The sequence below is a fragment of the Chanodichthys erythropterus genome, chromosome 10 (assembly GCF_024489055.1).
Source record: "Chanodichthys erythropterus isolate Z2021 chromosome 10, ASM2448905v1, whole genome shotgun sequence".
Lineage (NCBI taxonomy): Eukaryota > Metazoa > Chordata > Actinopteri > Cypriniformes > Xenocyprididae > Chanodichthys > Chanodichthys erythropterus.
In genome coordinates, this window is record NC_090230.1 from 51,366,073 (window position 1) to 51,378,711 (window position 12,639).

At 38.2% G+C, this 12,639-nt stretch overlaps 1 protein-coding gene across 6 annotated transcripts in view; it reads left to right on the forward strand.

The window, feature by feature from the left end:
• The first annotated feature begins 815 nt into the window (after positions 1-815).
• Positions 816-12,639, forward strand: part of LOC137028822 (leucine-rich repeat transmembrane neuronal protein 4) — a 117,860-nt gene continuing 106,036 nt past the window's right edge. For 5 of the 6 annotated variants that reach the window (XR_010896203.1, XR_010896205.1, XR_010896204.1 and 2 more), the window contains exons 1-2: positions 816-1,404; positions 5,101-6,665. Coding sequence is in view for 3 of the 6 variants with exons in the window: in XM_067398096.1 (XP_067254197.1) it covers positions 1,401-1,404; positions 5,101-6,665 (1,569 nt within the window). In the remaining 3 variants the exon portion in view is untranslated. The remainder of the gene's footprint in view (positions 1,405-5,100; positions 6,666-12,639) is intronic. The other variant, XM_067398094.1, reaches the window with a different exon arrangement.

A 12,639-nucleotide genomic window follows, 5' to 3' on the forward strand; every position in this document is an offset into this window, starting at 1 on the left:
TTATATTTATTGTATAGGCCTAAAATATATATTTATTAAATATAGCAGTGTTTATTAGAAAAAAAAGATTTAGGCTATGTGTGCACATTGTTATTTAAAAAAGAAAAAAAAAAAATCTTCCCTGTAATCTTCAAACAAAATACTTTCCAAAGCATTTGCAGATAGAGACTAGCAACATCCATTTCATATCAACTTTAATATGTCGAATTTAAGTATTTATGTATATGCCTATTCCAAACATAACGTTTAAACCAAATCAAATAAATAAATAGCCTATTAAAAAAAAAAAAAAAAAAAAAAAAATTTCCCAACAACCCCCGTGGCAGCACGAGAATGCTAAAATAAACAGATAAATCATTAAGTAGGCCTACTCACCTAATATGAATAATTTGCAGCTGAAAGAAAGAAGCATAAATCAATCATATTTCGACTAAATAAAATTGAAGATTTCCACATTCTGTTTTCCTTTATTTTCGCATAAAGCATCTAAAACTTCAAAAGGAACATAAAAGCAGTGTTGGCTACATAAAAGATTTTGAGATTTGTGATGATTTGTTGTTTGGCCAAGAAATAGCTAGACATCTCTGGATTGTTTGCTTGTTCTTTTTTTATGTTAGTCGATCTAATAGACTTGTTGTGTCACCCACTCGTTTTCCTCTGGAAATATCGAGTGTGTGTGTGTGAAATGAGAGGAGAAGAGATTGCTGTTGGAGATGTCAGTTCGCCAGAAGAGGGCATTCGGATTCTGTCTGACAAAGTTATGGTGCGACAGGCGGTTGTGGTTAACCGCTCACAATCCTGCTGCATCTCTGTACTGTCGGGAACTGTACAGGAGAGGAGAAACATTCCCGATGGAGTGGAGGACACTTCTAAACAATATTCTCTGAGTGCAATAATTTTGGACTGGATTGAAATCTCCTAAACATCACCATTTTCATTTATAAATAAAATATCCACGGATTAATCTACGGTAAGCATCATCCTTTCGGGAAAGACAGTGTTTGCGCATTATGCTGCGATGGAATATACTGAGGCGGAAGGGGATTGCTGGGATTTCCATAAGTTTGACTTGTGGTAGATAACTTGGATTTGGAATCGCGCGTCTTCGATTCTGTTTGTGACTTAAGCTAAAATTTTAGGATTAAAATGGATTCTTTCTGTTCGAGTGGATGTTTATTATGAAAAAAATTGTTTTGAGGGGAATGGAAAGATATGGTCAGTGGTCAGTCAGGAGAGACTGAAGATTTCCCGCGTCTGCTCTGCGGTGGAGGACTACAGGCGGGAACGTGCGCGTGTGGAAGAACCGAACCATCTGAAGAGAGCGCGTGCCATGCCGTTTCGGGTCTCGAACGGTAGAAAGCTGTAAAAACCTGTGGCGAGGAGTTGACTGAGACGCGGTGATGGGTAAGTTTGTCTATTGTCACTCGGACCTAAGTGAACATGGAAACCACTGTAGATGATTTATGGTGATAAATTAGGGGGGAATTTTCTGCAGTTTAATTATTTTTCATCGTGATAAATGAAAAACGGTGAATATGCATTTAAATCAAAAGAGATCGCATGTAGGCTACTCTCATTCACATAACATGTTTATTATATGCATATTTGTGCATGTATTCATATCATTTACATATATTGATTTATCTCGCATTTGATAATCATGCATATTTCACATCTGACCCTGCATTCACTTCAGTTCACATGTATGAGTCGGTTGAGGTACAGTCAAGTGTATCCGTCTATCATTTATTCGGTGGGCATTTATTCGATGTTTTTATGGTCGACACAGAGTTTTTATTTTTTATTTATATATATATTTTTTTTTAGTATAGGCTATATAATTGGGTGTCTGCTAACTGATCTTTGACTTTTTTGTCACAATAACATCTAAATGACCATTCTACTACAACAAAAATACATTATGTATTCAATTTTATTTATTTCTGCTGCTACTTATAATATATTGTCATATAATATCTAAAATAATTTGATAACAAGTATTTATAACAAAATTAGTGTAAAATATTACTGCTGTTAAATACTCTGCCATTATATTTATGTTTGGTGATCTAGATGGTGGCAAATTCATTTGAATCTTTGGTTTGGACTATAGTGGTAAAGTCTCGTTACCACTATAATACCACGCGTAATCGTTAAGCTAGATATTTTTCATTTGAGAATAAATGACTATACAAAGTTGAGTGTCCAGACAATAGACGGAATAACTTATTTTAACTGTAAATGCTGTTGTGCTTTTCAATTGTGATCCAACAGTGCCATTCATCCATAGACCTGACAACCAATTAAGTTAGAAAGTGTGAATATTGGTAAAAATATTGGTCAGATTATCGGCTTATCTCTATTCTTTATTTCACACTGATTTAAATATCAGACTGATGCCAATTCATTGATTAACACTGGAACGCTAATTGAACCTAATTTTTGGCAGCAAGGCAATTTCTCAGAGTGTGCCCATGCATTATTGATAGTGGAGATCATATAGCAATAGTTAATATTCTTTCAGAGATTTATGTGATATTGGAAAAGGTGCACATTATGTGCATGCATTGTCGTGTGTACAGATATTTTTCAATGTAAGTGTGCATACAATGCTTGGAAGGCTTATTGTATAGTTGTTCAGTTTGCATAATTTGTTTGTTTGAGCAACTGGACTTATTTCTACATCAAAGAAAGGTGAAGCCACATAGATTGTATTTTTTTTTTTACAGAAAAGCAAATAATCATTGCATTCCATCAGTGTTAACAGTGTGACTTTTGCAGTGTTAAACTGCATTTAATTTTGTGTTTATTAAAAGATGCATTCTGCATGCTTACAGTATGTATAGATATTTACCAGAGTTATATTTCTTACATGATTCTGATGATTTCTCATTATTTAAATAAGCACTGCAATTAACTAAGTCACAGACCTTCTCATGGTCACATTAGAGTGTACTTGATTATGGATGTGCTTTCAATCATTTTACAGGGGCTATTTGACAGATATGTGACCTGCTCTGATTGTTATTCGTTAGCAGCGTGCGGCGAGATGGCCTTCCACAGCTCATAAAATGATGAGCTATGCTTGCTGCTTTGCGGCACTGTAGTGGGAGATCTTGACAGCAAACATAAAATAACCAACCTGGCAAAATTTTGGAGCATCACTGTGAAGGGTATGTAGGCCTATACAGAGGCAAAAGCAGTTTTACCAAGAGAAGAAAAAGTGTAGTTGCATCTAAAATAAGAAAAGTGGCAGAGCAAGTTTGTTACAAATTAATTTTCATTAGACTTCACTTGGATCATTAACTTTATCAGGATCATTTCATTAGCAAATGTCATTAAGTTGATACAGTCTGTTTGTCTGGTTAGTATGAATGGAAGCCAGTGACGTAATTACTTTATTGTACTGCAGCCTGCTTGTGCTTCAGTTGTTGGCAAGTGTACGCTCATGGACATCAGCACCTCTGTGCTTTGTTTTTGTGATTGTTGTTGTTAATCACAATCAGTGAACACTGAAGCCACATGCAGAAATGTATGAATGTATCACATTAGAAAATATCAAACCAAGTGACATTTTTTAGGTTCTACATGATAACAAGAGATGCTTTTCAAAATTAAGACATTTATTCAGACATTTTCTGGTTGTCAGCTTGGTGGAACTGAAATAATACATTCACCAATAATTGCATCAAGATCAGTTAATTTAAAACTCTTTGCAAAAATAGCTAAAAAATGTGTAGTTAAATCCGAGATCTACCAACATTTGTTTAGAAGATGGTTTATTTTAATAAATTGTTTTTATAGATAGATGTAACTTAAGTGTACACATTTTTGAGGTCACAGTATATTATAATCAGGATGTACATTAATAATGCTCTTGACCATTTAAATGTTTGGTCCTGATAAGCCGTTAAATGCAGTTAAGATGAGTAGAAAATCTGGTAGAATTACTACATAGTATAGATTCTGAAAAGCCATTCAGTTTCATGCACATTTTTCTTTTTTCTTTTGTTTGGATGGTTTTGCTATAGTTTTCCCTTCAAGCTAAATGTATGTTTTGATATTTCATAATCAATTTTTTGAATTCTTGTTATGACAATATTATGTGTCATAATGTGCCACATTAGTTGTCTCATACAGACAGATAATGCCTTAGGAACTTCATTTCAGAATGCTATTTCTAGCCAGATTTTTAAAAGTTGCATCAGGGATGGAATTGAAACCCTTTTACAGCAACACGGTGTGGGCATGAAGGCCAGAAAGACACAGCACAATTGATAAAATCCCATTACTTTAAAATGTCCAGGCTTCGGCCAAGACCTCCACATAAAGATCATACTTATTTTGGCCAGACCTTTAACCTCTTGAGCCAATGTTTAGTTGTGAACTCACTGCTGATATTATGCCTCTCTCAAACCTCCCATTTGTTTTGACAAGAACAACACATAGGCCTTTCTTTGTGTATTAAGGAAAGATGGACAAAGGCTGGTAACAGAGTCACTGAACAGCCAGGCAAATATAAATGATTTGGTTGACTGACAATGATTTAGATTATAATTAGGGACTAATAGGATGGCCGAGGCATATCTCTCAGGACATTTCCTTTCATACTGTAGTGGGCTCATGTCCAAGCTTATTGGAAGACAGACATGTTTGCCATTGCCAGAGAGAAGAATTAAACAACATGGCATGACTGGATTGATTTGCACAATCACCACTGTTAATTGGGTCCTGTGTGGTATCACATTGCTGTATAAATGTAATATTTCAAGGGTTTATAATCACAGAACAATTACAATATTTCTTCTCTCATTAATCGTCTTAATCTCTGCTTTGAAACTGCTTAACAGTTAGGGCTGGGTGTTATCAAGTACCTCACAATATGATGCACATCACAATGCACATTTCACGATTCAACACGTCGCAATACATCACAGCATCCTAATAGGATCACAATTTAATCTGTGCCAAACAAGTGAGAGAGATATTCTGTCAGAGAGAGTGAATCTGCTGTATCTGTTTTAAACTCTCTTAAACTCTATTTGTACATTCAGGAAGTAAATCGTTTTTTTTGACAGTTCTTTTCTTTTTCCATTTCAGGCTTTGCCATGAGGCACCGCTGGTTCATGGTGCCACTGCTAATGCAGGCATGGCTCTCTGCCACCCCTTGCTTTGGTGAGCGACCTTGCCCTCGGAGCTGCCGATGTGATGGAAAGATTGTATACTGTGAGTCTAGTGCATTCCGTGATGTTCCCAAGAACCTCTCTGGTGGCTGTCAAGGCCTGTCCCTGCGGTATAACAGCTTGGCAAGCCTAAAGGCTGGACAATTTGTTGGCCTCAACCAGCTCATTTGGCTGTACCTGGACCACAACTACATTGCCAATGTGGATGCACGTGCTTTTCAAGGGATACGGAGGCTCAAAGAGCTAATATTGAGCTCCAACAAGATAACACTTCTTCATAACACCACATTTCACCTGGTACCAAACTTGAGAAACCTGGACCTTTCTTATAACAAGCTACAAGCTCTGCAGCCAGGGCAGTTCCAGGGACTGCGTAAGCTACTCAGTTTGCACATGCGCTCCAACTCCCTTAAGAATCTCCCCTCTCGTCTTTTTCAGGACTGCCGTAATCTTGAGTTCCTTGACCTTGGCTACAACCGTCTGCGCAGCATTACTCGCAATTCAATGTCTGGCCTGCTGAAGCTAACTGAGCTGCATATTGAGCATAACCAGTTCTCCAAAATCAACTTTTTCAACTTCCCACGCTTCTATAATTTGCGTGCTCTTTACCTACAGTGGAACCGCATTAGAACCATGAGTGAAGGCCTTACGTGGACCTGGACATCACTGCAGAAGCTAGACCTTTCAGGAAATGACCTGCAGGAGATAGATGCAGAAGTGTACCGGGCCATGCCGAATCTGCAGACACTTAACCTGGATTCAAACAAGCTTGTCAATGTGTCTCAAGAAGCTGTGGATGCTTGGACCTCTCTGACTGCAATTAGTCTGGCAGGAAACATGTGGGACTGTGGGCCAGTTGTGTGTCCACTAGTGGCCTGGCTGAGAACCTTCCGTGGAAACAAAGAGATTAATATGATTTGTGCATCTCCCAAAGAAGTTCAGGGGGAAAAGGTTATGGATGCAGTTGATGCCAATAGAGTTTGCATGATTCCCCCTGCTACGCCATCAACCGTAATTGCACCCTCTACCCCTTTTGTCGCCTTTGCACAGCCCCCAGCCAGCTCTTTCATCCCGACTCTTAAATCTGGAGATAGCAGAGGGGGCCAGGGGACATCCTTGGAAGGTACCACCTCTTCAGCACCTTCTCAGCCCGCTGTCCCACCACCTGAGCAAGACTTCGAACCAGTATCATTCCACAAGATAGTGGCAGGAAGTGTTGCCCTTTTCCTGTCAGTTGCCATGATCCTCCTGGTAATTTATGTCTCATGGAAGCGCTACCCAAGCAGTGTAAAGCAGCTGCAGGAAAACTCGGCTGCAGCTCGCAAACGTCGGAAAAAGTCACGGGAGACAGAGCGCACACTCAGCACACCATTGCAGGAGTACTATGTGGACTACAAGCCTAATAACACAGAGGGCACAGATGTGCTAGTCAATGGTACTGGGCCATGCACCTACACCATCTCTGGCTCCAGAGAATGTGAGGTAAGACTCCATACCTCAACTTACAATCCACTGGGTTTGGTGGGAAAAGAGGTCAGTTCTTTAGCTGCTTTTAAGAAATTCCTTCTGTTCTTGTGCTCTTTTGATGCCATTTTTAGGGGTTTGTTTTTGTTGGATAAATGCGTGGGAGGGATATGATTCTGGCAGGGAGATATTTTAGGAGGGACACAATTTTTTAAAATGTTTTTGGCACAGTATGCAATTTGTTTAACCTCGGACAAGGTGTTAATTTACAATTACATATTGATTTGTTAGTTCATATTTGAGGTGTCCTGTTAATTCATTTGATTTCATCTTTTAGGAGCAGTTGTATTCTGGGCTATAACATAATGCATTTATACATATCTACCTGCAATACCTTCTTCTACCTGGTAGGCATTTCTTTGAAGGTGATAGGGTGGTTTTAATTATGCTCTGTCAGGCAGGCACTTGCTTGTTCTTTTATCCCATAGAGATTTGTGGTTCTTTGAAAAATTCAGCTATAGTAATCACAGGATAACAAACTCCCTCAAAAAGCTGCTGTGTCACAATAATTTATTTGTCCTCATTAAAATATGTACGCTCAACTACTCCCAAGACCAAAATGGAATGGTTTTGTCTATGGGGAACTTCAAACACATCCTGCTAATGAAAAAAACCTCCTAACCATCATTCTAATCCTGACTCCTATATACTTATTGGTTGTTTCAACACTATTTGAGCCATGCTCAGTGAAACAGCACTATTTCTCTTTTTTCTCTCTTTTTTTTTTTTCTTCTAGTGATCTTCCCGGGGCTATGAAAATGTCTTTAATGACACCCCCACTTTGTCTTCCAAGGGCTCTTTTTGACTTCTTCTACGTGTATCAGTTCATACCTATTTTTTTAGCCTCTTATCTTTGCTTCACATTAATCTTTGCCTCTTGAATCATCTTTCCCTCATTTTAGATCACCACTTTTATACTTCAGCACAATCTGCAGTTCCAATTTACAAAATACTAATTTTCTCAGTGTGTCACTCAGGACTCCGCTGACATGCGTGTATTGGCAGCTGGGGTCAATAGATGCACTTTAAGGGGCTGGTTTTGTGTGTGGTTTGTATGCTTCACCATATTTACATATGTTCATGCTTTTCCCAAGGGGCAGCTGCTACCTTTACTCCTTCGGGATAAGAAATCTGTCAGTAGTGCAGTAAGGTGTCATTGAAGGCAGACAGTGCCTCTGGCAGAGCCATAATAGGGCGTATGTGCTGGTGGCTAGCAAGACAGGCCTAAGTGAAACAAGAAAGGCAGGTAGACATGCTAGCAGGCCGATTGGCATGATGGTAAACAGGTATGCCAAATCAAGTCGCAGGAAGAGAAGACTATAAAGGTGGGTGAGAGCACAAAGGCACACAGAATGACATCCTGACAGCAACGTTGACCTCTCCACACAGGCCTCTGTTGGTTCTCTGATCTGCCGCCTCAAAGCATTTTTGAGAGATCAGAGGTGCACATCAGAGTCCAGCAGATTGGCATGTTTTTCTCTTGCGATTTCCCCAAGTCAAGGAACAAACTTTTTTTCTTTATTATGAGCAAATCCCTAAGTCTCTTACATAGCATGTGACCCTTTTTGCCTTTATGATGATATGTCTTGGCAACACAAGAAAGAACAACTGAAAGAAGAAAACAGTTTGTCTCATGGTGTACACCTATTGCTTGACCAACAGGTCAAGGTTTGACATGTTAGAATGACCTAATTAGCCCATGCTGGAAGATGCTGTAACTTCACCATGCGGCAGTAAAAGTTTTTTTCTTTTTCTTTTTTCCGTCCATTGTTGGTTATTCCAAAAGATCTCGAAATATTTCATTATATTATAGAAAATGTCTTATTTATTTGTAAATAATAATAATAAAATAAATAAAAAAATGTTACAGTAGATATTGTGCCAATATTCAGTTTGTTTTTGGTGGACTTTTGAAAGCATAAAGTGATCCATGCATTTAGCTTCTTTGAAATGCATGGAGATGAATTGACATGGTAATGGCGCTTTCTACAGGTGTTAAACACCTCTTTGTTTAGACCTTGCTAACTATTGGCCAAAGTTTAGTGTGACCCGTCAAGTCCATAATCATCAATTCCTCATGTTGAGGTCACTTACTTGACCTGTTTCCATAAGGTTTTCCATTAATAGTCTATAATTCTGAATTGTTTGCCTCCTTTTTTCCCCTACCGTCCACCATACCACAGCATTGCTGCATCAACACTAATGTGGTTTGGCTTCCCTCCCGTGCAGCAGAGCGCACGTCACCCATGATTGATGAGTTCTATTCTCTCTCCTGTGATTTGGTATTCCACACGCGCACCTGATTTACGGGCTTTTCACATCAAGCCAAAAGACTAGATTCAAACACACAGTTCAGATTGCTCCTGTCTTGAAAACCAGTGTTCTTCTCATTCCTTACATCGCTTCTGTTGCGAATCACAAATGGCATAAAGGTGTGGAAGAGACTGCTGAGAAGTGTCCTCTGACCTCACCTTGAGAGAGGTTCTACATTAAACTGAAATGCGCTTTGGACACCTTTCATGGTAAAATATAATGCCAAGATCCCATGTCTTCTTTGAACGATTTAGATCAACTGAAGGTCTTTATCGTCAGAACTCATAAAGGCTCAAATGTGGATGAAGTACCCATTCAATCCATTTATTTAGGTGAGGAACTTTGTTTTACTGAACAGTCACCGTGCTATAGTAGACTATTTTTTTTTTGCTTTTGTAGTCATTAATTATTATTTTTGGTTAATCCAATTAAAATTTAAATATTTAAAAACTACTTGTCATTTATAATAGGTCACACAGTCTTCCATTTCCAACACTTATTATTGTAATTGTTGGGAGTTGTCACCAAATCCATTAGTTATCCTTACTTTGCGGTCTTTACCTCATTACATGTTCTCATAAATCATAAAATACTCACATGAGTGCAGAAATGAGGCATTACACTGCCAGGCCCATTGGGGATATCGTCTATGTATGTATATGTTTATGCATGGAGGCGCTGAAATCATCAAGCGTGTTTTTGAAGGCATCTCATTTAATATTAATTCTTCTTAGTTGTGAGCAATTAGGCCAGTACCATCACATTTTGTCGTATTGTACATTATGTTGCTGTCACATTTGCATTAAAAGCTTAACCTGTCAGCCTGTGATTCGTTTTGTGGATTTAAAATGGCTCTAATTGCTTTTGTAAAAAAAAAAAAAAAGAACAAGAACTTTGCTTCGGTGCAACAGTGGAAGGCCTACAACAAGGGCATTAATCATCATTAGACTCAACAAATTTTAGTTAACAAATTGGTGTTGAACAGTACCTTTGACCCCTGCAAATAATGAAAATGGACTAATCCCCCCCCCCCCCCCAACAGACAAAAGTGTGTGCTGGAGATTAACGTTCCAACCACAAATCTGGTTAGCAGTTCAGAACGGGCTCATGAAATAAAAAATAGGAACTGTATTAAACTAGGGAGAGAAAGGTATAGTAGAAAAAATGCACACACAATTAGTCCAATGTGCTCACTGATCAAAAAAGGCAAACTATTGTTAAGTCAAATGATTGAGAGAGTGATACAGGGTTTGTGAGTGGGTAAGGCGTGTGGCTCCCTTAATCAAGCAATAATGTTTGATGTTTTTGTCATTGTCTTGTTTAAAAATGGTATAATGTATACAGCTGTTCAGAAAACTGACTCAAAATTTGACTAATTTCTTTACATTAAGTAAATTGCCTACACATTTTCTAAATTAATTTTATATTATTGCACAATTTTAACGTTTAATATTAAATATTTTCTCTTAATCTCCATGTTTTTATTTGAACTGTAAATTCGACTTGTACCCCTTGACATCTTTTTGGGATAAGTTGTCATTGGACCACTTTCTCTCTCTCTTGTAAAGTCAAATTTCTCTGTCTGTTTCTATTATAGATGTGTTCCTCTAATTTCAGTTGATATCATACATCCTGAAATATTATCAGAAGTATTAATTGCACCTTTAGCACATTTCTCTTTGAGTAGAGGACAGTTTAAGTGGCACAGCTTACCCCACTTTCCCCTACTGCATGAGTCCAGCAGAAGAGAATCTTCTCTGATAGTAAAAGAAGCGATAGAAGGGTTGAGATGAATCTGTTCTTCTAGATTCTGTGACCTGAGAGTCATAGCTCATTTAATTTAGCACAAATCATGCTTTTTAGTGTCTGCAGAGTTCATTATAATTTATTGGGATTATCATAAACGTGAGCTTGCAGCCTGGCACAAGGGCATTCCAGCCTCCCCCTCAGAATGACTTTCTGACAACGAGCCTCGACGTCAACCATCATGAAATGGCTAACCGCACTTTTTCTCCAACCCTTCTGATTTTTTGTCCCAGTATCTTCAGGTTGGCAAAGCTTTGGCACCTGATAAATATTTATGCCCATCAGTGTCTGTCATTTTTGGCCAAGAATCCTGCATAGTGAACAGGCCTGAAGGGTCCTCATAGTTTGCTCCATCGAACAGGGAGGTGGAAAAGAACCAATGAGGGTTCTTGCTGTAAAAGTGGCCCCTCATGTCTGCTCATGAATCCAGTGCCATTGAGAAAGAGAGTGTTTTTTAGGGGTGGGGGGGGGGCATATTTGGGATTGTGAGAGAGGGTTGTTTTGTGTCCCAGATGGCCTCTTGTAACTCAGTGTTATGAAAATAGAGTTGGAATGATTTGATGCCTAATTGGATTGTATGGGGGCTGGTCCAAGTCGTCTATTTAAAACATAGATGTTGTTTTGAAGCTTTTGTAAATGACAGTCTGCTGGAGTGCAGGCACCCTTGGCTGAAAAGTGGCAGTAATTCAATGGATTATTCACATCTGAACTCCCATAAATCTTTAGTACTCTTTCACTAGATTGGTGAAGTGAGCACACATCACGTTTTGCACTGATACAATGTAAACAGTCCATGCTAAATGTCCAAGATACCACAATGACAATAAAGTTAAATCTAAATCTAAAAAAAAAATTTGCGAACATAAGGAAGTAAATGATAATTAATTACTGTATAATAGGGCTGCACGATTATGACAAAAATCATAATTGTTGATTATTCCCTTGAAATTGTAATTGCGATTATTGATTATGATCATCATTGATTGATGTATTGAATATCTTTATACCATTGTTTGAAGCAACTGCATGCCATATTTTTGTATAAAAAAAAACAAAAAACAACAACAACAACAACAACAACAAAAACAAGCTGAAAACACTCTTCCTGAATTTTTTTATTGTTTTTCTATAGCATTAAACCTCAAATGTCAACTATGCATTGGTTTCTTCTTTAAATAATAATAAAAAAATAGTCAACATATGCACGTATAATAATATGGGCTTTTGCACCGGGTTGTTCTTGGAACAAAGATATAGGAACTAGCCACCAGTGTGATTCCCCGAGAACTAATGTTCCCCTAGGAACAAACTGCGCTTGTTGTTACTTATTTTGCACCACTGAGAAGAGTTCAGACAGATCCTGAGCACACAGTGCTCGCATTCTTTGTCTTCATTAGTTTACAATCTGTTTAACAGTCCTGTCTAAATCATTATTAGATATAACTGTTATACATAGTATTAGCTTTTTCCGTGTCGTTGATGCCCAATGTCACTAGCTTAGCAGAAATACATAATCATGTTTAGCTTGGTCTGCTCAGAGTTTCTCTGGATTTTCTCCTTAGCGTAAGGTTGAGAGGTCCTATCATTGTTTTTCATGTTTGTAGATTTTTAATAGTTTGTGGAGTAAATATATAGGCTGTGTACACTGCTTTTTAAAAATGGCGGGTGCTGCTGTTTCGCGTGCGTTCGACATATCAGCGAACACCTACGTTACTTGTAACTCCTTTTGTGCTAGGTTAAACCTTTTACATTCTGAGGTAGTCGTGATTCGCCTCTCGCAACGTAACATGCTCTAAACACACCTCTTAAACAC